The sequence below is a fragment of the Dipodomys merriami genome, unplaced genomic scaffold, assembly GCF_024711535.1.
Source record: "Dipodomys merriami isolate MVZ:Mamm:240054 unplaced genomic scaffold, mDipMer1.0.p SCAF_28, whole genome shotgun sequence".
Classification (NCBI taxonomy): domain Eukaryota; kingdom Metazoa; phylum Chordata; class Mammalia; order Rodentia; family Heteromyidae; genus Dipodomys; species Dipodomys merriami.
The window spans coordinates 15,955,510-15,982,519 of NW_027204270.1; the positions used below are offsets into that span (position 1 = coordinate 15,955,510).

Here is a 27,010-nt window from a genome sequence, read left to right on the forward strand (position 1 = left end):
TTAAATCAAAAGAAATTTCAAATCAGGAACTTTAAATTACTACGCCTGCATTCTGCAGCTCAGTGGAGGCTGAGGAACTCTCAAGTTAGTCCTGAGTTGAAATCGTTGCAAGACCTGCTCAAGCACTTCTCTGCCCTGATTTTGTGAAAATCTGTCTTCCCAAAAGCACATTAAGAATCCACGTGCTTAGTTTCATTCTTTTTTTTTTTTTCTTTTTCTTTTTTTTTTTTTTTGGGGTCCGGTCGTGGGGCCTGAACTCTGGGCCTGGGCGCTGTCCCTCAGCTCTTCAGCTCAAGGCTAACACTCTACCTCTTGAGCCACAGCTCCACTTCCGGCCTTTTTCTTTCTGCTTATGTGGTGCTGAGGAATCGAACCCAGGGCTTCAGGCATGCAAGGCAAGCGCCCTACCACTGAGCCACCTTCCCAGCCCTAAAGATTTTCTCATCTTTTTTTTTTTTTTTTTTTTGTCGTGGGGCTTGAACTCTGGGCTTGGGCGCTGTCCTTGTGCTCTTCAGCTCAAGGCGAGCACTCTACTGCTTGAGCCACAGCACCACTAAGAATCCATGTGCTTAGTTTCAGATGAAGCAAAAAACCTGAGAGTTGTTGAAAGGGGCAGTGTGTCTTTAGTGGCAGTTGGGTGGTTATGAGGGAAATAAATCACTACCCATAGTTTTCAAGATAACATGAAATCTAGCTTTGGGTAAGTAGCATTCATGCCTACCATAGTCATTTCTGTGGCAGTAAGGTAGCTACTTTATGTCAAATGTCAAGTGTTCATGCTCAGACCTACTGTACATACCCTACGGGTGAATTTGGGTAACTTTACAGTGTTGAACCCTATGCGATCCGAGCATGCGTGGTTCTTCCTTGGTGGTGGTCTCAGTCCACAGAAGCCAAAATCTACTTTGTGTTGGAAGTCCTCAGTCTGGCATATTGATGAGGGAGAGGTGGTTGCCAGTATATTAAGGTTATGCATTGTAACCTTTGACCTTGCACAGCACAGTCCACATAGCTGTTCTGTAACTTCATCCCATTTGGTCCTGCAGAACATTGTTCAATAGATGAACAAACTGAGATCCTCAGGGCAGGCCGGTAGATGGCAGAGCAGGACAGGCCTAGTTTTCAGTTGTGTGCCCTTTCCCTGCCCCTCACCATCCTTAGGGATAAGGGTCACATGCAGCTCCCTGCCCACCTTGCTAGACAGTAGGACAGGAGGACCTGAGGGAGAGCAAGAAAGAGGCTGACGTTGCTTGTCCTTTGCAGGCTGGACGCAGTGCTGGGATCTTTGTAGTTGTTCCCTGTTTAGGCCTCACTGCAACCCTGAAATTTAGGGATTCTCTTATTTATTTGTTTGTTCACTTGCTTCCTTACTGTGTCAATTCCGAGGCTTATACTCAGGACCTAGGTGCTATCCCTAAGCTTTTGTGCTCAAGGCTAGTGCTCTACCACCTGAGCCACAGCTCCACTTACAACCTTTCTGATGACTAATGAGAGATAAGAGTTTCTGGACTTTGCTACTCAGGCTGCTTAGATCTCAGCCTCCTGAGTAGCTAGGATTACAGGTATGAGCTACCAGCACCTGGCAATTTAGGGATTTTTTATTCCCATTTTCCAAATGGTGACCCTAAGGCTCAGAGATGTTAAGGGATTTTGCCCCAAGAGCACACCTCTAGTGCAGAATGGAGGGGGCTCGTCTCTGGTGAGCCATTAGCACTGATAGGAGCTAGGGAAGGAAGGTAGACAAGTTGTCTGACTTGGTTTGTCCCCAAGTTGGCTCTGTGCCTTGTGGCCACAATCCTGACCCTACTACTTCTTAATCAGAGAAAACCTTGGATCTGAGCCCATCCTACCCTGCTTGGCCTTAACTTGTCAGAACTCGTGAAAAGTGGTCTCCAGTCTTGGGCTGTATCCTTACATCCACCCAGTCCCTCAGGGTCAAGTTGTGGCTGTTCCAAGCTGGGCATAGAACAGCCAGAATCAGACGATCAAAGCCCTGACCACAAGGCCAGGGTCTAACAGCCTCAGAAGGCCGTCCTGCAGGGCTGTGAAGCCAACCAGCCCAAATGCTAGCTCAGCTGTTGACCAGAGACCTGGCTTTCTTGTACCTAGTTCTAATCTCTGTGAAGTAGGGACCTGGATGACCCCCTAACACCTAAGGTTGTGATAAGTATTGATCTGCATGTGATGTTCAAAGTACTTAGCTTGGTGGTATTGAGTGAATTCTAAGCTGTTTTACCTAATGACCTACTAAGCTACTACAGGAAGACCACCAGCCTCTCAGAGCCCTCTATAAGAAGGAATCAAATTCAGATCATTAGGAAGCATACTCTAAGAATACACTATTGCTTATTCTGTTTTTCATTATCAGGGAAAGTGGTGCAGAGGGAAGTGGCGCTGTAGCTCAAGTGGTAGAGCGCTCGCCTTGAGCTGAAGAGCTGAGGGACAGCGCTCAGGCCCAGAGTTCAAGCCCTACGACCGACAAAAAAAAAAAAAAAAAAATGTATGAAAGTGGTGCAGAGTAACACACAGTTTCTTTTTTTTTTCTGGTTGGTCATGGGGCTTGAACTCTGGGCCTATGCTCTGTCCTTCAGCTCAAGGCTAACGCTCCACCGTTTGAGCCACAGCACCACTTCCAGTTTTCTGGTGGTTTATCGGTGATAAGGGTCTCATGAACTTTCCTGCCTGGGCTGGCTTTGAACTGTGATCCTCAGATCTTAGCCTCCTTAGTAGCTAGGATTACAGATGTGAGCCCCCAATGCCCGACAACACACACAGTTTCTTATTCATGCTGTTCTATTTAACTCTCAAGGTGTGCCACAAGGACATCAGATATACCCATTTTATAGACAGGACCTACAGAGGTGGAAGAAGCATGTTTCCCAGAAGTGGTGGAGCTGAGATTCAGCCCAAAACTCATAGAGAGGCCCCACACAGCCCTGCTTTGGAGAGCAGTGGAATGTGAGTCACAACCTCCTTCCTTAATAGCTGCCTGGCTGAGCTCTACAGACCCTGCAGAGCTGGCCTTAGCTCCAGGCCAGTTCCTCCTGAAGTCACATCCCAGGTTCCCTCTTCCAGCCTTGTTCCTGGGAACTAGTCTAGAGATGGCCTCTCACTAATGGCCTTTATTCTTGGGGTGTTGGTACCTGAAGCCCCCTGAAGGAACAGGTAGCAGATAGGAAAAAAAATGCAAGAATGTGGTCACTGTGTTCTTGGGGTTAAAGCCAGACAGGCTTCAGCTTTTCCCAGCGCAAAGAGGGGGGTCAGCCAGACAGCAGGCTGCAGAAGGCTCCAGCTGGGAGACACTGGGACAAGCTGGGTGCTGAGGGCCCTCCAAGGTGGCTGGGGTTGGCTCTGTCTCAGCAGAGGGACGAGGGAAGACACTCAGAGTGCCAGTGAGGATGAGGTCGCGGCCAGGGAGCACAGATGTTCCCCTGCTCTTGCTGGGTGGCCTTGGGCAAGCCTGGTGTTTTCTTTGATGAGTGAATCATGGCTCCTGGAGAGGAGGCCCAGGCGGATCTGGCGCAGGTGGGCTGGCCCAGGCCAGGCACCACTGTACCTGTCCTTGTGGTCTGTTGGAAAGGTGATCTAAGCTCGTGTGGGTGGTCTGTGTAGGCTCTGGGGACACTGCAGTGGTGGCATATCCTCAGGGGAAGCAGCCAGCCGGGCAATACCCCTCCCTTAAACTTGGCTTTGCCATCAGCTTTCCAGTTGTACTTAGCTTTGGAGAGCCAAGCCATCCCCTGACCCTTTGAGACTCTTCTTTTTTTGTTTGTTTGTTTTGGTCCGGTCGTGGGGACTGAACTCTGGGCCTGGGCACTGTCCCTCAGCTCTTCAGCTCAAGGCTAGCGCTCTACCACTTGAGCCACAGCACCACTTCCGGCTTTTTTCTTTTTGCTTATGTGGTGCTGAGGAATCGAACCCAGGGCCTCAGGCATGCAAGGCAAGTGCTCTACCACTGAGCCACCTTCCCAGCCCCCTTTGAGACTCTTCTTAAAGAAACTTCCTTTGCTTGCTAGCCTCCGTGGGACTTGAGCCTTCATATATGTGTGCCTATCATGTTTGAGATATCATAGTATAAGATAAATGTATTAGGGGCTGGGAAGGTGGCTCAGTGGTAGAGCGCTTGCCTTGCATGCCTGAGGCCCTGGGTTCGATTCCCCAGCACCACATAACCAAAAAAAAGAAAAAAGCCGGAAGTGGAGCTATGGCTCAAGTGCTAGAGCGCTAGCCTTGAGCTGAAGAGCTGAGGGGCAACATCCAGGCCCAGAGTTCAGGCCCCACGACCGGACCCAAAAAAAAAAAAAAAAAAAGATAAATGTATTAAAAAAAAAAAAAAAAAAGCCCAGTTCTCATGGCTCACATCTGTAATCCTAGCTACCTATGAGGCTGAGATCTGAGGATCACGGTTTAAACCAGCCTGAGCAGGAAAGTCCATGAGACGCTTATCTCCAGTTAACCACCAAAAGGCTAGAAGTAGAGTGCCATCCTTGTATGAAAAAAAAAGTTCTGGGATGACACCCAGGCCCTGAGTTCAAGCCCCATGACCGACAAAAATACAGTACTAATAATATATAAAGGAAAAAAAATAATGCATGCTTATTATTGAAGCAATTCAGGTTTCCCTAAAGGAAAAGTTCGCTGAGGGCTGAGGAGGTAGCCCAGGAGCAGCACTGCCTGCCTGGCATGCATGAGGCCCGCGGTTTAGTCCCCAGTATCACAAACTAAAAGCTGGCTGTCTGCTTGCCTTCTCTGCAGGACACCAGTCTCCCTGAGAAGTAATAACAGAATGTTCCACTCGCATGACTAGTGTCCACGTCAGTGACTTGGCATGAATCGTGTCACCCTGTGTCTGCTCTTGTATTTTGGTTTTGATGTTTTTCCCGATTTGCTGGCCAGCCTCGTTTCCTCTTCCTGCATCGGTGGAGGCTCTGCCCCATAGAAGCTTCTCTGTGGGCTTGGGTCTGCAGCAGCAGGACCACTCTCATTAGAGGACTGGTTAGATGGATTCATTGATTCAAGACTAGAAAAGGGTGTCCACAACATCTAGGACCAGGCCCCTTACTAGGGTCCAAGCACACTTACAAGAAAGGACTAGGAAAGGGGAAAGACTTGGGCTCCAGATCTGGCTTTAGCCACTCATGAAACCACTGCTTGCCTTATAGTTAAAAGCCAATGTGGTGATATTATGTCAACATGTGGTTCCCACCCCCTCCCCCATACACTCACACACACATGGCAGTGACTTCCTCAGGGAAGCGTTAGAAGGCCTGAGTTCTGATTCTAGTGTACCACTTCTTCACTCTGCTTTTCTAAGTAATGCCTTTGCCATCCTGGACCTTGTTTTCCTTCTCTCCATAATGGGCCGATAACACTGGTGTGACACTCCTGCAAGTCCTGTGTTGTATGATGATGAGACCTAACGCAGGCCTGACCTACAGGGTACCAGGAAGTGGCCTTGGTGTTTTTCTTCCTGCTCTTCTTCTGCACAGCAGGCGCCTGCTCTATCAGCTCTTCCCTTCCCGCCAGAGGGGTGCAGCTCCCCACTCCTGTGACTCTCTCAGCTCAACCTGTGGTTTTTATCTAAAACAAATACCAGTCCAGCCCTGATGTGAATCCAGGGCCCCGGTGCTCCTGGCTGGCTGGAGGAGACTGTGGAATTCCCAGGCGCCCAGTCCCTGCAGCCTACCTCAATCTCAGCGCTGCCTGTTCTTGGGGGCGTCTGCTTCCTCCCCGGAAGTACCAGGAGACTTTGATAAAGTGACTATAGAGATTTCTAGTACTTGAAAGTCGCCAGAAAGTTGGGAACCTTGTTGTCTGACCCCAGGCTGCCAAACAACTTCGATTCCATTGGGGTCTTCAAGATGTCTCTGTCTCCCTGGCTAAGGCCAGCCCAGGAGGGACTACAGATGGAACTATCCTCACCCTACGCCCTAAACCCCTCCATCGAGCCCCAGGCTGCCAGTCCCAGCAAGCAGCACCTCACCTAGCCTAAGGAAGTGGGTGTCCTCACCTAGCCTAAGGAAATGTGGTGTCCTTCTCTGTTCCTCCAGCTCCTTTGTTGAGTGCCTCCCACCATTCTGCTACCACCAAACCCAAGCCCCCCCATCTTGAATCACCAGGTCTAGCGCACAAGCCTCCCATCGACCTGACTGTCTTGCTTCAGCTCCTGGCCCTGGGAGCCTACACACAAGAGTAGCTAGAACAAGTGAGAAAGGCAAGGAGGAGGGAGAGCTGTGCACTGTCCCTGTGGGTCTCTGTGGGCTGAGGGGGGACCTCAGGAAGGCAGCAAGACACTGGCCCATGTCCACAGGGGGGTGCTGGTGAGCTGCACCAGGAGGAAAGGCTACCACAGGCCTCCGAGGTTCACACATCTTGCCTCCCTCAGTGTAAACACTGAACTGTTTGTCCTATGTGCCCGTTCAGTGCTGGTTCTGGGAACCCAGGGGTGACAGAGCCACGGAGTGCAAGGTGATCCGCAGTGACCTTGTCCTTCCGTCTTTGGCTCACGTGTGGCTTCCTCCGGTGCCTTTCCTGGCCTCCTGCCGGCCTCTCCTGCCTTCCTGCACTTTCTCTTCATGATCGCCCCGGTGTGTAATTAGATGCTCTTGTGACGGTTTGCTTGCTGTCTCCCTGCTGGGCTGCCAGCCTCGTGCGCTCAGGCCCGTGTCCGCACAACCAGCCTCGCAGCTGCCAGCACTGGGATTTCATAATCACTGTGTGAACTAGGCAGCAGGGACCCTAGGCTATGGAGGAACTTGTTTCTCTCTCTCTGTAACATTAGAGAGGGGATCCAGGGGTCTCATGCATGGGAAGCAAGCAATCTACCACTGCAGCTAGGCCTCAAACCATTTTGTTTTGAGGGTCTCTTTACCTGAGCTGATTTCAATGCAGGAAATACTTGGAGCCTTGTCAGGAAAGCGGAGAGGGCGGCTGTGCTAGAACTAGGCCTTCTCTCTCCCTCCGGGTACCTGGGACACAGGGTCAAGAGACCCAGAGGTAGAACCCAGAATCTTGGATTAGCACAGCCTAGCAGTTCCTCTCTGGTTCTCTATCTCAGTGGCCTTGGGACCCTGGAGGAGGGAGATGCCAGGCTCTCTCGAGCCAGCGCAGAGCACCTCCTCCCACCTTGGTATTTCAGGGTCAAGGCTAGAGGTGGGTATGACGTATGGTTCCCAGGGCCTGAGAACCTAACGGCTCTGCTGCTTTGTCTTCTAAGAGACTGGCTGCTGGGAAGTGTTGCCATAGAGATGAGGCCCCTGGGGCTGGGAGCTTCCCCTTTGCATCCCCTCCTCTGATTCCTGAGTCTGAGGCCCCAGCTCTCCCTGTTTCTGTTTTCTGTCTCTAGGAGGCCTTGTCTCGTGGCTCCCTAGGGGCCTGGGAGACACACAGGTGTTTTCAGAGCTTGGCAACCCCAAGTTTGGTGGTCTCTGAAGCTGTGTGTAACCCTTAGAGCCCCTCCTCCCCCAGGGGCTCTAGACCTCCTTTTCCCATCACTCTAGCCCCAGGCTGTGCCCACTGCTTTTTTCTAGGTTCCAATGGGGCCAGGCGCCAGTGGCTCACACCTGTAATCCTAGCTACTCAGGAGGCTGAGATCTGAGGACCTCAGTTCAAAGCCAGCCCGAGTAGGAAAGTCTGAAACTCTTATCTCCAATAAACCACCAGAAAACCGGAAGTGGTGCTGTAGCTCAAGTGGTAGAGCGCTTGCCTTGAGCTGAGGGATAGCACTCAGGCCCAGAGTTCAAGCCCCACAACCACCCCCACCAACAACAAAAAGATAGGTTCCCATGGGAATTGAGCTTGTGTTCTTGGACCAATGACAGTCATAGTTAGATTCAGGGACTGGGAGCTCTTTAAATTGAGGGCTGGGGAAGCTGATTAAAGACTGGTCAGGAGATGAGTTGTGCCCCTGGCACCAAGTGTCTATGACAAATGATTTTTTTTTTATTCAAACAATGTGCCTTTTATGCCTCCTTCCTTTGCCCCAGACTGCCCTGCTCTACCATCCAGTGCCCTTTCTCCTGGTCTCTACCTGACAAACACCTTTTCATCTTAGAGGTCCAGCTCAAATAGGATGTCTTTGGATAGTGCCCTGCCTCTTCCCATCTCCCAAATGGAGTGACTCCTCTGCCTCCTGAAGCCATGGTTCACTCTGTTCCTGGGCCTTGGGGGGCAGGGAAGTCCTTTTGCACATTTATATCCCTCTTAGGCCATGAGCTCCACCAGGTACTGGTCTCTTCTATGCCAGGCCAGTGCCTGACACAAGGTAGATGTTCAGAGTGCTGAGGTTTCCTGTGCAGAAGCCTCATATGTATTTTATGTCCCCAGAAATACACAGTGCCTGGTACAGAATATACATTTGGTATGTGTCCAATGGCTGAATGGGTAGAATTCTACCAGAAGAGTGTCTCTGCTGGAGATGGAAAGGGAGGTCTTGGAAGGAAGCAGAAGGAGGGGTGTCAAATAGAAAGAAATGAATGTAAAATGACAGTGAGGATCCCGGAGGAGTCAGACAGATGGGCTGAGGATCCAGGGTGGCCTGGAGTGGGGCTCAGATACAGGGGCTTGGGACACAGGAGCCTCAACACATAGTAGGGCCTTTGAGGATTTGAGCAGCAGGAAGTAACCGCCTTTCCCGGGTGTAGCAGGAACATCCCAGGCTCCGTGCATGGTTGTGTGGGCTCCAACAGGTGAATGAGGACCAGGTGCTAAGCGGGGAGCAAGAGAAGAAAGTAGAGGGAGCCTCCTGGGTTTCCAGGGGAAGATCAGAACCTTAGGAGGCAAGGCTGCCTGTCCCAGTGGGGAGCAAGTGGAAACCAGCCCTTTGCATCCTCACTAAGTCTGGCTCTGAGGAGGAAGCGGAAAATCAATTCATAATGAATGAGGCCTTTCAAGCTCTGTCTAATTCTAGTCTTTCTTCTAAGAAAGGTCATCTGATACCTGGAAACCACAACAGGGCTCTGTCCCATGTACTGGGCAGGGTTGTGGGTACTATGTTAGGCTGGCAGGAAGACCAGCTGTCTGCTGGGCAGACCCAGGCAGCCGTCCCAGGGACCTGCCTGCAAGCCCATTGGTTGGGGAGGGGGAATATGGTACACCCTTCTGTTCTACAGTCAGCTAGAATTTGGGGGGTACCTCCAGTCTGCCAGCTCTGCCTAGAAGCACTAGTACCCAAAGACTGAGCTTCATCCTGACCCCCAGCTTGGGAAAGAAGAGGGGGCTCAGCTGCACAACTGGGAGTACCCAAGGCTCAGGAAGGACTTAACCCAGAGCCAGGGGGTGAATAGTGGCGTATCACAAACTCTACCATCTCTTGTCATTCTAGAAAACTCCACAGCCAGCGTGAGCGAGGCAGAGAGGAAGGCCCAAGTATACTACCATGCGTGTATGAATGAGACCAGGATAGAGGAGCTGAGGGCCAAGCCCCTGATGGAGCTGATCGAGAAGGTCAGTCCCTGGGGCAGATCTCAGTGCCCTCGGCTTCCACCCCACCCAGCTCTCAGCCCCCACTCCCAGCTGAGCCTGTCTGTCTGTCTGTGGCTAGGTTTGGCGGCTGAGGGGAATATGTCTGTCCATGTGGGCGAGACTGTCTGCCTGTATTGTGTGGGGTTGTGTAGCAGCATCTGGTGTGGATGTCTGTGTCTGTGTGTGCCTCTCTGTGCATCTGTGTGGAGGACAGAGGCCAAATTCATGGCAAATCTTCCTTTTTGCTATTCCTTTTCGTGTGTGTGTGTGTGTGTGTGTGTGTGTGTGTGTGTGTGTGTGTGTGTGTGTGTGTGTGTGTGTGTGTGTGTGTGTGTGTGTGTGTGTGTGTGTGTGTGTGTGTGTGTGTATTTGAGGCACCTCTTAATCCTGAAGAGGGGAAGGATTCCTTCCTCCTGGACACATCCCTGGCACTCATGGGCAGACTCCAGGAGGGCAGCGCAAGGCTGGCAGAGCTGCCTGGCATAAGCAGGTGACATGGAAGTTTTCTGGTTGTTTATGCTGCCTGATGGTCCTGCCTCCTAGCTTCCTCATCAAGAGGAAGGCCTTGAAGCCTTGAAGTTAGTGGCACTGAGGCTGGTCCTGGCCCTCTTCTCTGGCCATGTACTGGTGTATGTTAAGCAAGGGAGGACTAAGATTGTTTTTTATTTTAATTTCAATTTTGAGAAACTGAAGATCATGATTTACCTATCTTTTTAAGAAATATGGGGCCTTTTTTCCCTAGGCACAATTGAACTTAGAGTTTGGGTTTGGTCTTTTAATTTAATTTTTTTTTTTTTTTTGCCAGTCCTGGGGCTTGACCTCAGGGCTGTGTACTGTCTCTGAGCTTCTTTTGTTCAAGGCTAGCACTCTACCACTTGAGCCATGGTGCCACTTCCAGATTTTTCTGTGTATGACATAGTACTGAGGAATCAAACCGTGGGTTTCATGCATGCTTGGCAAGCACCCTACCACTAAGCCGCGTTTCCAGCCTTTGATTTTTTTTTTTTTTTTTTTTAGATAGTTTTGCTTTGTAACCCAGGCTTGGACTCAAACTCGCAACCCTCCTGGCCTCTCTGCCTCTGTAGTGCTGGGATTTCAGGCATGTGCCACCATATCCAGAGACGTTACGTAGTGGTGGTAGTGTGTGTGGTGTGTGTATGTGTGTTACAAGGATTTGAACTTAGGGTCTCTTACTTGCCTAGAAGGATGTCACACTTTCAGTCCATTTTTATACTTTTTTGAATCAGGGTCATTTGTGAGTTAAGAGTCTCACTTCCTGCCCAGGCATGCACCTAGACCACAATCCTCTGATTTTTCACTCCCACAGAAGCTAACATAACAGATGTATACTAAAACACACAGCTACTACTGTTGGATGGGATCTCAAAGACTTTTCTGTCTGGGTTGGCCTAGAACCTTCTGCTCAGATAATGACAGGTGTGAGCCACTGGTGCCTGACTGGATTTATGCTTTAATAGCAATTATAGTCACATGATTCGGTATCCAGGAAGTAAATGGCATATGTGGCAAAGTCTGTCCCCATTTCTACCCTTCCCCAGCCCCTCCACGGCCACATGGATTCTTGGTTGACTTGGTGAAGATAGGTATTTGCTCCATGCAAACATGTCCAGCTCACCAGGGACTCCAGTGAAGATTTGCCCTGGTGGTGCCCAGAGACCAGAGTCACAGAGCCTGCATTCCCATACAGGTGTCCTCAACTATCCCCCCTCTCCCCACTGTCTGCTTCCTCCCACAGCTGGGAGGCTGGAACATCACAGGCCCCTGGGCCAAGGACAACTTCCAGGACACCCTGCAGGTGGTCACGGCCCACTACCGCACCTCACCCTTCTTCTCTGTCTATGTCAGTGCCGACTCCAAGAACTCCAACAGCAATGTGATCCAGGTGAGGGGGCCACACCGGGAGAGGAAACTCACCCTGGATGGGCACTAGCTCTGCTCTCTGAGCCTGGGTTGTTTCTCGCTGCCTCCCCCTTTCCTAGCATTAGCTGCTTGAACGCTCATTCTAGCTCTGAAGGCTGGCTGTTGTTTCTTGTATTTCCAAACATGAGGATCACGAGAATCAAAGAAGTTAAGTAACCACAGGCTCGTGGCTCTGAATCATATGGCACTTTTGGGTGAAATAAGGGCTCTTTCCCAAGACCAGGAAGTACAGCCCTTCAGAAGGGTCCAGAGTCCCTGCGGTGACCCTATGCCTGGGCAGGGGTGGACCTGCCCCATCACCCATCAGCAACATTAGCTACCAGCGAGGGTTACTGCTGACACCTGAGCTGGCCCCTCAGTGCCATGTGCCAGCAGTCTCCAGGACGGGGGACACAGGTGTGGGCAGCAGGGGACTCCCTCTCATTCCTGCTACCCTCTCCAGGTGGACCAGTCTGGCCTGGGCTTACCCTCCAGAGACTATTACCTGAACAAAACCGAAAATGAAAAGGTGAGTGTGCCCAGCCCAGCCCTCTGTGTTTCTCCCCTTCAGCATGTAAACCCCCCAGACACCTGGACAGGTCTCAGAAGCTGGGGGAGAAGAAGGGTACCATGGGGTAACAGGGAGGCATGCCCCCAGCATTATGGGCACAGAAGAGAGTATCTAGGTGTCATTGGTTAGTAGCCCCACCATGTGTGGGTACTGGATCTTTGTATGCATCCCCTCTCAGCCTCCCAGTAGTCCAGCAGATACAGACAGATACAGCAGATATGGATCCTCATTTGCTGCTTCTGTCAAGTATCAGTTTTGCCTTGCCTTTCATAGGATGGAGTAAGGCTCAGAGACACTAAGTGACCTACTCAAGGTCCCACAGCCTATAAGTGGTGAGGGTGAAAGCCATCTCCTCCAAAGAGCAGGCTTTTCTCCCCCTCGGGGCCCAGGTAGGCTGGATTGCATCTGCTGCCCTGAGCAAATGCCTGCTGTGCGTCTGATGCAGGTGGTAGGGGGGGGGGCAAAAAAGATGGCTGTGGGCCCCTCTAAGTCTCAGGGCTCCAGGCCCAGTAGGGCTGGGCAGTCATTACTTCATTGACCCCACAGTAGATGCATGTTCACATACTGTGGCCACTGAGAAGGGTAGAATTGAACACAGGAACCTAATTCAGATCCAGGGAGTCAGCAGTGGAGGGTGGCTTGGAAGAGAGCAGCAGGACAGCCCAGGCCATGCACTGAGACACGGGGCCAGCAGGGGCGGGACTGTGCCTTCAAAAGCTTTTGGGCTTTACCCTGAGGACCACGGGGAGCCAGTAACCAAGCCCAGCACCAGAATCATTCTTGAAGCTATTTCCCGCAGGTTCCCGGGGTCAAGGATGCTGTCCACTGGCAGAAGGTGGTGGCTACCAGCACTTTGTTCCCCACAGGTGCTGACTGGTTACCTGAACTACATGGTCCAGCTAGGGAAGCTGCTGGGCGGGGGGGACGAGGATGCCATCCGGCCCCAGATGCAGCAGATCCTGGACTTCGAGACGGCACTCGCCAACATCACCATCCCCCAGGAGAAGCGCCGGGATGAGGAACTCATCTACCACAAAGTCACAGCGGCCCAGCTGCAGGTGACTGAGCACCAGCCGTGTGCCTGCGCGGGACTCCAGGCAGGGTGCTGGGAGGGAGGGAGGTGTTTTACACCCACTTCTTCAGATCTCTGAAACCCTTTGGTGAAGGAGAGATGGTTGTGGTGATTCTCTAAGAGGTCATGCTACCTGCCAAAGACCACATGGTAGTAAGTGACTCCACAGCTGGCTTCTTGCCCCACGCCAGGCTGCCCTGTAGGATGGCAGTTCCATGTTTAACATCTGTAGAGTGGACAGGACATTTCAGTCTCTCTAGCATGAAGAACATCCAGCCTAGTGACTGTAAACACTAAATCAGTGGCTTCTGCCATTACTTATCCCTTTTCTGAGCCAGGAGGATAAATGATGCATCAGGGTCGGGTGCTCTTAGGTGGCAGAGGAGCGGCCACTGGAACCCGGGCTCATATCCCCTGCCGACATCCTGGAAGTGTAACTGGGAGTCAGACCTGAGCTCTCTGACTGGTGGAGTCCATCCAAGAGAGGCCTGCTGCACCATAGGTCAGCCCTCCAGGGATTGCTCTGGCTTTCTTTCTACTTCCTTCTTTCCACCTAGCTTTGTTGGACTCCAGGGCCCCAGAGCACTCAGAGAGGGGCCTCTGCTGAGCTCCCTGTGTCTCACCTCAGCTAGGAAAGTGGGGCCTTGCCCTTGCACTGAGAGAATGCCAGGGCCAGCGCCTCAGTGACACATCTCCGTGTGCTTCTCTCCCTTCCTCCAGCCAGATTCTGCCTGTCTGCTCTTCCCATTCTCAGGAGGGACACTGAGCCCTCCCTTGTTTCCTCTTCCATCTGATGGATGTGCCTGGAGCCCCCTCAGGCCTTGGCTTTTGTACTTTTCTGGGCAGAGAACAGTCCCTCTCTCCTTACTAAGTGACTCAGGAGGGGAGAGGCTGGGGGCTGTGAATCTAAGATGGCTGCACAATAGCCAGGCTGATGGGCGTCCCGCCTCCTGCTGGTGCCAGCTGCCCACAGGTCCCTGGGGAAGTGGTACCCAGCCAGTGGGTTGTTAGGGAGGTCAGCAGCCTGCAGCGGGCACCATCTGGGGCCAAGAGATAGAGGGAGATGTTGTTTGCGCAACATAACTTGGTTTACTCCGGCCCTGCAGCACTCAGCCTGAGTGGTCTTGTGGCTCTGTGTTGGTGGCCATGACACTGTGATGTCCAGTGGAGGGGTGGGGCAGCCCTGAGCACCTCAGCCCAGTGCAGACACTAGACTCTGACCCTGGCATCCTCTCTTCTTCTATGGAAAGGCACTAGCACCCAGGAGGACATCTAAGTCACAAGGCCTTTGAAGAACAGCTCAGTATTATGTAATGACACCTAGAAGAAATGGGCAGATGTGGTTATTAAAAAAAAAAGTAAAAAAGTCTATCTGGGTTCCAGTGGTTCACACAATCCTCGCTTCTCAGGAGGCTGAGATCTAAGGACCATGATTCCAAACCAGCATGGGCAGACAAATCCACAAAACTCTTATCACCAGTTAATCAGCAAAAAGCCATAAGTGGAGGTATGGCTCAAGTGGTATATCACCAGCCATGCCAACCAAGAGTACAAGGCCCTATCTTCAAACCCTAGTATTGGCAGCAAATAATAATAATAAGCCAGCCACTGGTGGCCCATGCCTGTAATCCTAGCTGCTCAGGAGGCTGAGATCTGAGGATCATAATTCAAAGACAGCTTGGGAAGGGGAAAGCCCATAAGACTCTTATCTACAATTAACCACCAGGAAACCAGAAATGGCACTGTGGTTCAAGTGGTAGGGCACTAGTCTTGAGCTGAAGAGCTGAGGGACAGAACCCAGGCCCAGAGTTCAAGCCCCATGACTGACCAAAAAAAAAAAAAAAAAACTAATGATGATATTATAACATTTAAAGGAGCCTGGTGGACTCCCAGGTGGGCCTGCCCACAAGGTTGAGAGGAAGGATGTGGTGGCTAGCCTGAGATTTCATTTTGTAAACTGACAAGCACAGTGGAAGCCTCATTGCCTTTATATCTGGTGATACTGTCCAGGTCCCCAGCACTAATTTACTGGAATCATTCCATCTTGGGATACAGAGCATCTTGTTCTCTGGGATCTGGGCATTTGATGTTCTTCCTAGGTTCTAGGTAAATTAAGGAATGGCACTGTAGGCTTCACAGTGAGGTTCTAGGCTAGCCCTGGCTCCAGGCTAGCCCCTAGGGAGAGTAAGAGCCTGAACTCAGAGCCTCAAATCAGACATCTCCATCTCTTGCAGTTGGCATGCGGGAGCCCCTTGCCCACCCCATTTCTCCAGCTGAGATAGCGCTGAAAAGCATAAAAGCATCGACTCTCCCCTCCTCCTTCACAAACCTCTTGGCATTGGTTGGTTGGTGCCCAGCAGTGCTCCTTTGCTGTGAGTGTGGAAAACAGGGCTCAGCACTGTCCCCAGAGGGTTTGAGTCCCCAGTGGAATGTCCCAGGTGACTAAAACAGCTGTCTCCACATAAATGGAGCTGGGTTCATGTGTTTAATAGGAGCAGTAGAGATGGGACACGTGAAATCCTGGTGGTTGGCACACAGTTCCTTACCTTAGAGCTGTGGGACTTTGCCTGCACGGAGTACCTGCTCCGGAAAGGGTTTGGGTTGAGTGCGTGGCATTTTCTCCGTCAATTCTGTGCCTTAGTCAGAGTCTCAATCACCTGCGGTTCCCAAAGCTCATGCATTGTGGGATGTGTGAGCAGGGACGTTGTGTGATCACCTCTGTTTCCTGGGGTCTTGGCCAGTGGATCAGGCTCTCCTTGCTGATCTTTATTTGCAGATCCCATGAGCGTACCCCTAAATTTTGCAGCCACAGAGATGTGAAAGAGGAACCTCACGGGTCTCCTGCCTGGGACTCGACAAGCCGGGTGGAAGGAAGCCCTGGGTGGGACAAGCTATGCAGAAGGAAGCTTGGGGAGTGGTCTCAGGGGGACAGAGCAGTCAGACCTGGGATGGGGGTCACTGTCCCCCATTTGGAGAAAGGACTCTCCAGAGCTGGCCTCTGACCTGTGTCTGCACCTTCCCAGTTCATGTTGCTGCGGGCAGGTAGGGCAGGTGGCTTGTACCTGGCTGGCACACTGGCTCCCTGATGCTGGTGCTCTTCTCTTCCCAGTAGGCAGTTGCCAGTCAGTCTTGGTAGGGATATTTGCCTATAAAGCACCCATCAGTCCCTCACTCTGTTATCTCTAGCAGCCTTTACACCACCACGTTTGGAGGCCTCCTCCCCAGACCCTCACCTGGTCCTTGAGGTCTTTGTTTCCCAATAGCCAAGATTGCTTTTAAACCCAGAGATGATGACCTGCAGGGCAGCCGGGCACGGGGCGGGGGTGCTGGGAGGTGTGCATGTACACAGAGAACATGAAGCCCTGAATTCAATCCCCAGCACCACCAGAAGTTAATTAAGTCCAGAAATGAGTGAACCCGGGTCTCCAGTTAGCCATGTGACCTCAAGAGGGTCACGGCCTCTGGAGAGTGCTCCTACACTGTCTACCTCTGTGGTGACATTGTCAAGTGAAACCAGCCAGCCACAAGAGAACAAATGCTGTGATTTTCCTTGTCTTCCAATTCCTAGAGGCAAAAGGTGGGATGGTGGCTTTTGCGGGGGGGGGGGGGGGGTAGGGAAGAGGTGGCGGCAGGGAGGGGAGAGGGGAGAGGTAGGGAGATGAGAGGTTGAGGTAAAAGTTTGGGTTTGGCTGGGTGCCAGTGACTCACACCTTCCTAGCCACTCAGGAAGCTGAGATCTGAGGATCACAGTTCAAAGTCAGCTCAGGCAGGAAAGTCTAGACTCTTGTTCTGAATGAACCAGCAAAAAAGCCAGGAGTGGAGCTCTGGCTCAAGTGGTAGAGCACTAGCCTTGAGTGAAAAGACAGGGCTGGGGCTGGGAAGGTGGCTCAGTGGTAGAGCACTTGCCTTGCATGCATGAGGCCCTGGGTTCCATTCCTCAGCACCACAGAAGCAGAAAAAGCCGGAAGTGGTGCTATGGCTTAAGTGGTAGAGTGCTAGCCTTGAGCTGAAGAGCTGAGGGACAGTGTCCAGGCCCAGAGTTCAGGCCCCACAACTGACAAAAAAAAAAAAGACAGGGATAGAACCCAGGCCCTGAGTTCCCTGTGAGCGCATGCACGTACGCACGCGCGCGTGCGCGCACACACACACACACACACACACACACACACACACACACACACACACACACACACACACACACACACACACACACACACACACACACACACACACACAGGAGTTTGTTTGGCAAGAGCTCTGTGCCTGGATCTGATGGTAGTGATGGCACAGATGATTGCCTGATGCTATGGAATTGGCCTCATCAACATGGCTGAGATGGTGTACTTTGTTGTTTAAAATGGCGCAACTTTGTAGTCAAAACACTAACAAAACAAGCCTCGGGCAAGGCTGGCAAGGTGCAAGGATGCTGGCCGCAGACACTGACGTATTGCAGGTGGACTCTGAGCCGTGGGATGCTCCAGAGGTGCCCAGGGTGGGTGAAGTAGGCGACGTGTATATGAAGCAGAAGCCTGGGATGTGGGGGAATCATTTGTAGCCTCATTTATACCCTCCTGGGTACACAGGGAACATGACAGGCACCTCCCTTCTTGCTGCGGGTTACCTCTTGGCTTTCCAGTTCCCATGCCTGGGAAACATCCCAGTAGAACCTCACAGTTGAGCCCCTCTGCTGCTCTCCTTCCACAATGGACCAGGCCTCTAGAAGCTGACTGCAGACTGGTGCTGTTGAAGCCTAGGTTGAGCAGAACAGACAGTTCTGTTATGGTGATCCTCATTTGTCAAGTGCAGTGTCAGGGCACAGAGGGGCTCATTAACTTACTCAGAGTGGCACAGTTTGTAAGCAAGGAGTGGGCTCTGGTGGCTTGGCCTCAGATTCTGCCCTGATAGAGTCTCCGTGTCTTCCTCTGAGAGGTGGCTGTCATCGTACCTAGCCCTTGGTTCTTGTGAGAGATGATGGGGATGGTGTGCGTGATTCCCCTGAGATGCAGCGTGCGACATGGTCGCGGTGGCTCCAGCATTCTCTCTTTTTCCATCCTAGTTCCAGTTCAATAAGATGGTGGTTATTGGAGCAGCATCTCACTGTAGAGCCCAGACTGGCCTTGAGCTCACAGTCCTTCTGGCCTCAGACTCCTGAGCAGCAGGGATTATAGGATGGACCACCATGCCTGGCTCACGTGTGAGGTTTTGACACCTGGCTTCTGCAGCTGCTCTGGCAGAAGCCAGCCTGCCGCTGTCTGCCTCCCCCTCTGTGTCCTATCACACAGCACCGCATACTGACCATGGGCAGAAGCAGAGGACACAGTACCACCGTCTTCAGGGGAATGTACTGTGGACCGCTGACCCAGGAGGAGAAGTGGCCCAGCCACATCACGCCCTCCTCTTCTCTTGCAGTCCCTGGCGCCCGCCATCAACTGGTTGCCCTTCCTCAATGCCATCTTCTACCCTGTGGAGATCAATGAATCGGAGCCCATTGTGGTCTACGACAAAGAATATCTCGAGCAGGTGTCCACCCTCATCAACAACACTGACAAATGGTGAGGTTCGGGGCCGGTGGGGCCAGCGGGACACAGTCAGGAGAAAAGCCCTGGGCAGCCTTGATAAGAGGCCACAAAGCATCCTGGCCACAGGACAGGTTCAAATCCCGGCTGGTCTCCTGCCAGCACTGGAGCCTCAGGCAGGCTTCCTTTCCCTTCTCAGTGTTTTTGGTCTGACTCATAATGAAGATGTAGGATTTGAGATGGAAATGTGGCTTAGTGCTAGAGTGCTTGAAGCCCTGGGTTCCATTCCTAAGGACCATGTAAATAAAAAAGCCAGAAGTGGTGCTCAAGTGGTAGAGTGCTAGCCTTGTGCAAAAGAAGCTCAGGGACAGTGCCCAGGCCCTGAGTTCAAGTCTCAGGACTAGCCAAGAAAAAAAATGTAGAATTTGTGAGGATTACGTAATTTAACAGTGCCAGACCCATAATAGACCCCAGGGGGGAGATCAGCTACTATTTTCAGTTAGTGTTTGAGATTGTGTGTGTGTGTGTGTGTGTGTATATGCGCGCGCGTGTGCGTGCATGCGCACGCACGTGCCAGTGCTGGGGCTTGAACTCAGGGCCTTATCTTTTTCACTCAAAGCTGGCACTCTACCACTTGAGCCACAGCTCCATTTCTGGATTTTTTTTTTGCTGGTTGGTTGGAGATAAGAGTCTAATGGACTTTCCTTCCAGGCTGTCTTCAAACCATACTCTTCAGATCTCAGCCTTCTAAGTAGCTAGGATTATAGGCATAAACTACTGGCACCCAACATTCTTTTAGGTTTTGAAGATGTGTAGACATGTTGAAAACTATTGAAAAATAGAGAAAAATGTAAATTACCCAAAACACTAGTCTTGATCTTGTGGAATAGATGTGTATGTGTTTGTTTGTTTGTATCTCTGGTGATAGAAAGGAGGAAGGAGATGGAGAGAAAGAAGAGAGGGAAGATTAATTTTAACACATGGCATTTGTCCCCAGCACTGTGAAAGACTGCTTTTCTTGTGACCTTTGACATTTCCCTCATGTCACCCTAAGCTCTCTGGAAATACCATTGTTTCATGATTACATAATATTCCATGAAGTTTAAATATGGTTATTTACTTACTCTTTCCCCCAACAACAGAGAGATATTAAGCTTGATTTCTTGGAAGGCTGTGTCCACTGTGGTGAGCAGCTTTGTGCTCAAGGGACCTCTGTGCTAGGGTTACAGCAGTCACAGCTAGGTCCTTCCTGCATGAAGGCAGTGGGGATCATAGTTCATGAGACCGTTGGCCCAGCCACACACAGCCTCCCCTCTTTGGCCTTCAGGTATAGAATAGCAGCCTCCTCCCTATTCCAGCAGCCTCCAAACACAGAGTAGCCAAGCTATAGTATTTACTGAGCCACTGGTGGCACCATCGGGTTTTTTATGGTAAAAGATTCAGGCATTACCCTTAAAGAGTTAGAAACTTTTCCTCCGCTAGCCAGGCACCAATGACTCGTGCCTATAATCCTAGCTACCCAGGAGGCTGAGATCTGAGGATCATGGTTCAAAGCCAGCCTGGGCAGGAAGGTCTGTGGGACTCTTATCTCCAGCTAACCACCAGAAAACTGGAAGTGGAGCTGTGGCTCAAAGTGGTAGAGTGCTAACCTTGAGCAAAAAATCCTATGTCCTGAGTTCAAGCCCCACAACAACAACAACAACAACGAAAAACAAAACAAAACAAAACAAAAAAAGCAAAACACAATTTCCTGTGCTTGGAAAGTAGCAACCATCCCTCTTGGACAGTCTGGGAAAGAGCTTGGACTCTGAGGCTGGGGTTTGAGCGCCACCTAAGGGCCAGGAGGGGAAGTGCTGCCAGGGCGTTTCTGATTCCCAGTCTCTTCTCTCAGCCTGCTCAACAACTATATGATCTGGAACCTGGTTCGTAAAACGAGTTCCTTCCTAGATCAGCGCTTCCAGGATGCCGATGAAAAGTTCATGGAAGTCATGTACGGGACCAAGAAGGTGAGGCTGTGCCTGTGTGTTCTCAAGTGTGTGTTTAATACCTCCTGTGTGCTAGACCCTGGGCCCAGGGCTGGTGAGACCACAGTCCCCTTGTAGGGCCATGACACTCAGGAAGGAGGTAGACATGGGTGTTTGAATGGGAACGTGCATGCTGGAGGAAATGAGTTTATGCAAACACTCTCCGGAGCCAGCTGTGGTGGTGTACTTCTGAAGTCCCTGCATGCAGAGGCTGACGCAGGGGGAATTCCAGGATGCATAGCAACAGTGGGTAAGAATCTGTCCAAAAGCTGGGCATCAGTGGCTCATGGCTGTAATCTTAGCTATTCAGGAGGCTAAGATCCAAAGGATTGAGGTTTCAGGCCATCCCAGGCAGACAAGTCCTTGAAAGTCTATCAGAATAACCAGCAAAAAGCTGAACTAGAGGTATGACTTAAGTGGTAGAGTGCCAGCCAAGAAAGCAAGCTTGAGTAGTGTGAGTTCAAACATCAGTAGTAGGGGGTGGGGAAGAAGGATATGTCTATGGTTCGGCCATCATAGCCTGGATCTTCCACAGAGCCTCAAAGTTAGGCTTCCACTGGTCCTCTCCTGTATGATAGATAGGCCTTGGCCAGATCAGGTGCAGTCCATGTGTCCATCTAGCTCTGGCTTCTCTGCTGGGGAAGGACAGGAGGAGTGAGGAAGGCTGAGGCAGACATCTAAATGGACACAAAGTTGGGGAAAAAAAAAAAACTTGATCCTAATTACTGGGGAGACAGAAATTAAGGTCTGAGATTAGCCTAGATAAAAGTTAGCCGGGCACTGGTGGCTCACACCTGTAATCCTAGCTCCTCAGAAGGCTGAGATCTAAAGATCACAGTTCAAAGCCAGCCTAAGCAGGAAAGTCTGAGAGCCTCTTATCTTCAATAAACCATCAGAAAACCTGAAGTGGTTCTGTGGTTCAATACTTGCCTTGAGCTGAAGAGCTAAGGGACAGTGCCCAGGCCCAGAGTTCAAGCCCCACAACTGACCAAAAAAATAAAGGTTAACAAGACCCCATCTCAACCAGTAAGCCAGGGTGGAGGTTGATACATGCCTGTAATTCCAGATATTCAGGAGGTCAAAGTAGAGGGATTCTGGTAAAAGGGTAGCCCTGGGCAAAAGTGTGACACTCAGCTGGTCGCTGGTCGCTGGCTCATGCCTATCAGCCTAGCTACTCAGGAAGCTGAAATCTGAGGATCTTGGTTCAAAGCCAGCCAGGCAGGAAAGTCTGTAAGATGCTTATCTCCGATTAACCACCAGAAAATGGGAAGTGGGGCTGTGGCTCAAAATGGCACAACACTAGCCTTAAGCAGAAAAGCTCAGGGATAGTGCCAAGGCCCTGAGTTCAAGCCTCATGAGCGGGGGAGGGGAAAGTAAGACTTTATCTAAAAACAAACTAAAGCAAAAGGGACTAGGGTGTGGCTCAAATGGTAGAGCACCTAACTAGCAAGCACAAAGCCCTGGGTACCACTAAAAAATAAAAAAGAAGAAATCTAGGGTACTACACTTAGAGAAGACTAGAATGCCCATGCCTCCCTTTCTTGTCTAGAAGAATTTTTTTTTCTGGTACTGGGGCTTGAACTAGGGGCCCTATGCCCTCACTCAGCTTTTTCTTTTCTTTTTCTCACAGCTAAAGATCTATACTTCACCCACACCTCCAATACCAAATTTCACTAGTTATTTGGAGATCAGAGTCTCTTGGATTGTCTGCCCAGGCTGGTTCCTAACCTCCATCCTTAGATCTTAGCCCCCTACATAGTAGGCATATGGGTGTAAGCCATCGTTACCTGCTCTACCCATGATCCTCCTGCCTCTGCCTCCCAAGAGCTGGGATGACTGGTGTGCACCTCCACCCAGGTGACAATTTAAACACTCAGATATCAGGCTGGGCACTGGTGGCTTCTGCCTGTAATCCTAGCTACTCAAGTGGCTGAGATCTGAGGATCGTGGGTCAAAGCCAGCCCAGGCAGGAAAGTCTCTGAGACTCTGATCTCCAATTAACTACCAGAAAACTAGAAGTGGCGCTGTGGCTCAAGTGGTAGAGCACTAGCCTGAGCCGAAGAGCTGAGGGACAGTGCCCAGGCCCAAAGATCAAGCCCCACAACCAACAACAACAACAACAAAAAAAAAAAACCTAAGATATCATTTACAAACAAGGAAATACTCAGTATCCATCAAACATACAATTCAATTAATTTTGACAAATGAAAGTCACCATGGAACCACTGCCCAGGGATGGTGGAAGATCTTCCCACAGCCCATTTCTCCTGCCATCCTGGGAGTAGAAAGTTCCAGCCCCCCTCGGGAAGTGAATGTAGCTGGGTGTCCAGGGACTCCTACACCGGCTGCTTTGTTCAGCATGAGTGTGGGGAATTGGCCATATTGTATTGTCACTGGTTCCTTTCCGGTGCCAGGTATGAACGCACCATGCTTTGTTTAGCACCTGTCTGCTGATGGGCTGTGGGTGGTTTGGGGCCAGCAGGAGTAGGCCATCCCTCAGGTCGGGGTGAGCAAGGCTGACACTTAGGGAACACGTGGGAGACGGATGTCTGGGCGGCTGCAGCCTGTGAACCCTATTTCGGGTTCATACAGAGACACCTGCACATTAAGGGGCTTAGGGGAGGTCACAGCAGGTGAACCTGGAACCCCCAGGGGTTGCCATACAGAGGGTGGAGGGCACTGTGAAGGGGGGGGGGCAGGGGACCAGAAGCTTCCTGAGTTCCTTTGCCCCCAGGATTCCTGTGTCCTAGAGGAAGGTCAGGGAGGTGGCAGGGGGAACACGGGGAAGGTGTGTCCGACTTCCCACCTCAAGATCAACCCTCATCTTCCGTCTCTGCTGAGCTCCCCTGGGCCAGGGGCTGCCCCTCACTGGTTTTCTTTTTCCCATCTGTGCAGTGGCCCTGGGCATGGCCGTGGCCCAGGCACTCTGTTCCGGAAAGCCAAGCACAGAGGCCGGCACCTCTGGCCTCTTGGTCCACTGGGCCAGGGAAGGTGGATGTTCTGGAAGGAAGCAGGGCCCCTTCCAGGACTGGGCCCAAGCCCCTCCCCTGCCCCCACCTTGTGCTTTGCAGACGTGCCTTCCTCGCTGGAAGTTCTGTGTGAGTGACACGGAGAACAATCTGGGCTTTGCCCTCGGCCCCATGTTTGTCAAAGCCACCTTTGCGGAGGACAGCAAGAACGTAGTAAGTGCTTCAGGCATGCCTGCCTGTCTGCCCGCCCCTCTCACACTCTGGAACTTTCCAGCTCCAGGGAGGTAGCCCAGAGTCCAGCCTTCAATGAGAGGTCCCCATTCTCAAGGCTTCCAGGCCAGGAGCTGCTATCATGTCTGCCTGTCTGTCTTCTCCACCTTGACCCTCCCAGTGATCCCCTGAGGTTACAACAGCCATCTTTAGCTCCCAGGGCTCTGAAAGGTCCAGCAAAATAAGGTGAGCAGAGCTGTTGTAGCCCAGAGGGTGACATTTCTTACTCTGTGGTGACAGCATTGTTCTAGGAATTATCGAAGACTGTCCTGGAGACCACCAGGCCCCAGTTCATACCCTGGCTCTGTCGCTGCCTAGACCGGTGGCTCAAACAATTCACCATGTGAATTGTTTGAGTAGCACTGCCACAAAATAAGGCCCAACTAGTGGTGGTAATTGTATTATTGTTATGGTTTTTATGACCTTCTGATGACCTTGCTGCTGCTGCTGGTGGTATTAGGGCTTGAACTCAGGACCTGGTTGCTGTCCCTGAGCTTTTGTTCTCAAGGCTAGTCCTCTACTACTTGAGCCACAGCTCCATTTCTGGCTTTTTTGGTGATTAATTGGAAATAAGAGTCTCATGGACTTTCCTGCCCAGGCTGGCTTTGAACTGTGATCCTCAGATCTCAACCTTCTGAGTAGCTAGGATTACAGATGTGAGCTACCGGCACCCAGCTAAACTTTTAGTTTTTTTAAGATGGGGCCTTACCTGTGTAGTCCAGGCTGGCCTTGAACTCTGGATTCTTAGCCTCCTGAGTGCTAGGATTACAGGCAGACATCTCCATGCCTGGCTACAGTTTTTGTCACTAAAAGTACTGATTGTGTAGCTCTCATCTGCCATCTAAGGTTAGCAAATGGGGACTCAGATCTGAGTTGAGGTCTCTCAATCCCACCAACCTCCCTGCTGCATGACTTTGCCTTCCCCTTTTCTAGAATCTTCCACCTCTGTCTTTGGTCTCTGGGTCATCTCCTCCATGAACACAGCATCTCTGAGGTCCAGTCAGTCTGGGAAAGGCTCTGGGTTCTGTGGGTTCTAGCATCCTCTCAAAGTCTCAAGGTACTTTTCCATATTAAAGGCTTGAAAAGTTCTGCAGCAGAGCCGTTTCTAAGTTCCCCAAAGCTTGTCTTGGTTTCCTTGATCCTGGAAGTCCTGTCCTGTAAGGTGCTGGTGGTAGCAATGTGGCCTGCAAACACAAGTGTGGTCCCCTTCTTAGCCTGGCATGGAGCCTGAGCTGGTATGCACCTGTTCCATTTAGGAGGGGCAGTGCCCGGGCCTTCTCAGTAAGCACAGCATCTGTCTCCTCAGGCCAGTGAGATAATCCTGGAGATCAAGAAGGCGTTTGAAGAGAGCCTGAGTACCCTCAAGTGGATGGACGAAGAGACCCGGAAGTCAGCCAAGGAGAAGGTGAGGCTGTGTAGGAGTTGGAGGTCACTGAGGCAGAGGGCACAGTGAGGCAAGAGGTAGGAGGAGGCACTAGCTCTGCCTGTGGGCATGCGCAGACGCCATCCTGGCTTGAGAGACAAGGGCAGGATGGGGGGATCCTGAAGCCATTGTCCCGTGGTCCATGGCAGAAGACCCCCAGAGCACACGCACAGGGGAGGGCGTGAGGAGGGAGGGCCCTGAGTTCAAGGCCTGATACTAGCATACACGCACGTGTGCACACACACACACACACACACACACACACACGAAAGTTTCCCACACATAACTTTGGGGAACACCTTCAAATCATAACCTTCCCTTGGGGGAGTGACATTGAAGCAAAGACCTTAAAGATAAGCAGAAGTTAGACAAGCAAGTGGGGATCCTTCCAGAAAAAGAAGTGAAAGGCCTCAGGAGGGAAGAAGTGGGCGCTGTCTCCCCTCAGCGCAGCCCCTGATGCGGGTCACCCTGGGCGCTCACTTCCTCTATGTCCCTCCTGCCCAGGCGGACGCCATCTACAACATGATAGGCTACCCCAACTTCATCATGGACCCCAAGGAGCTGGACAAAGTGTTCAATGACGTGAGTGGCCTCCTCCCGTCCCCTCCCTCCCGCCCCTGTGGGGCAGGGGAAGGAGGAGCTGGGTCCGGTTTGGGATGCTGGTTGGTGGTGGCTGCAGGCCGTTGAGACATTGCAGGGTGAGGTGGGATGGGGTCTGGGGATGGACCCTGCCACTTCACATCAGTGCCCCGCAGTCTCCCTGAACACCTGCTTGGGCACCCCTCTGGAAGCGTGGACTCCAGTCAGTGAGTTGGAAATAATGGGGGACTGGCTGGGGTGTGGCTCCATGGGAGAGTCTTGTGCTTAGCTGGCCTGAGACCCTTGGTTCCATCCCCAGCACAAAGAGTGAGTGAACACCTTTCAAAGGTACAGAGAGAACCAGTGCCCTAAAGCATCCTGGGTAGAGCGGAAGGTGGAGCCCCTCAAGCCCGTCGCTCCTGCCCCCAGAGCCGCTGCCTGAGTTACCCGCCTCCAAGAAAACAGGAGCCTCTGATTTTGACCTTGAAATGCTCATGAGAAGCAGCACAAATCCCCAGTACATTTTTTAAGCTTAATTTAGGCAGCCAGGGTAACTGCAGGATACCTACTAGTTACAGCTTGTAGCAAACCACTCTTTAAGTGGATTGTGGTTTTGACCCAAATGACAAAGTTTTGTACGTTCCCATGATTTGAAATGTTTGAAATTATAATAACTTCGTATGGTTATATTTACAACCTGAGACTATCAAAATTACTTTTGAGCTGAGCATCAGTAGCTCACGCCCATAATTGTAGTTCCTTAGGAGGTTGAGATCCAAAGGATCCTGGTTTCAGACTAGTCTGAGCAGAAAAGTCCACAATGCTGTTTTCCAAATAACCAGAAATTCAAGCCCCACAACTGACAAAAAAGAAAAAAGAAACCAAAATATCCAGAAAAAAGCTGGACTGGAGGCATGGCTTAAATGGTAAAGCACCAGCCAAGTAAGCAAGCTGAGAAAGCACAAGACCCTAAGTTCAGACTGCAGTGCCAGCAAAAAAGAGTTAGTGTTCCATAATCTGAGGCTCATCCAATTTCTTGAGAACCATTTAGGGTGTTCTAGGGAATCATGATGCAAGATTCAGGGGCTCATGGGAGCCACGGGGGGAGAAGCGTGGGGGGCCGGCTGCGTGGGGAAGGCATGTGGTGTGAATGTCTGGCCTGCAGAGCCAACTTCCACTCCATTTAGTAGCTCTGCGCTGTCCA

At 51.3% G+C, this 27,010-nt stretch overlaps 1 protein-coding gene across 3 annotated transcripts in view; it reads left to right on the forward strand.

Moving 5' to 3' along the window:
- The window catches only part of Ece1 (endothelin converting enzyme 1), a 98,850-nt gene that overhangs the window by 63,031 nt on the left and 8,809 nt on the right, over nt 1-27,010 (forward strand). For all 3 annotated transcript variants that reach the window (XM_070037716.1, XM_070037715.1, XM_070037717.1), the window contains 9 exons: nt 9,323-9,444; nt 11,219-11,365; nt 11,846-11,911; nt 12,820-13,011; nt 18,435-18,577; nt 20,433-20,547; nt 23,637-23,747; nt 25,111-25,209; nt 25,732-25,809. In XM_070037716.1, coding sequence (XP_069893817.1) covers nt 9,323-9,444; nt 11,219-11,365; nt 11,846-11,911; nt 12,820-13,011; nt 18,435-18,577; nt 20,433-20,547; nt 23,637-23,747; nt 25,111-25,209; nt 25,732-25,809 — 1,073 coding nt within the window. The remainder of the gene's footprint in view (nt 1-9,322; nt 9,445-11,218; nt 11,366-11,845; nt 11,912-12,819; nt 13,012-18,434; nt 18,578-20,432; nt 20,548-23,636; nt 23,748-25,110; nt 25,210-25,731; nt 25,810-27,010) is intronic.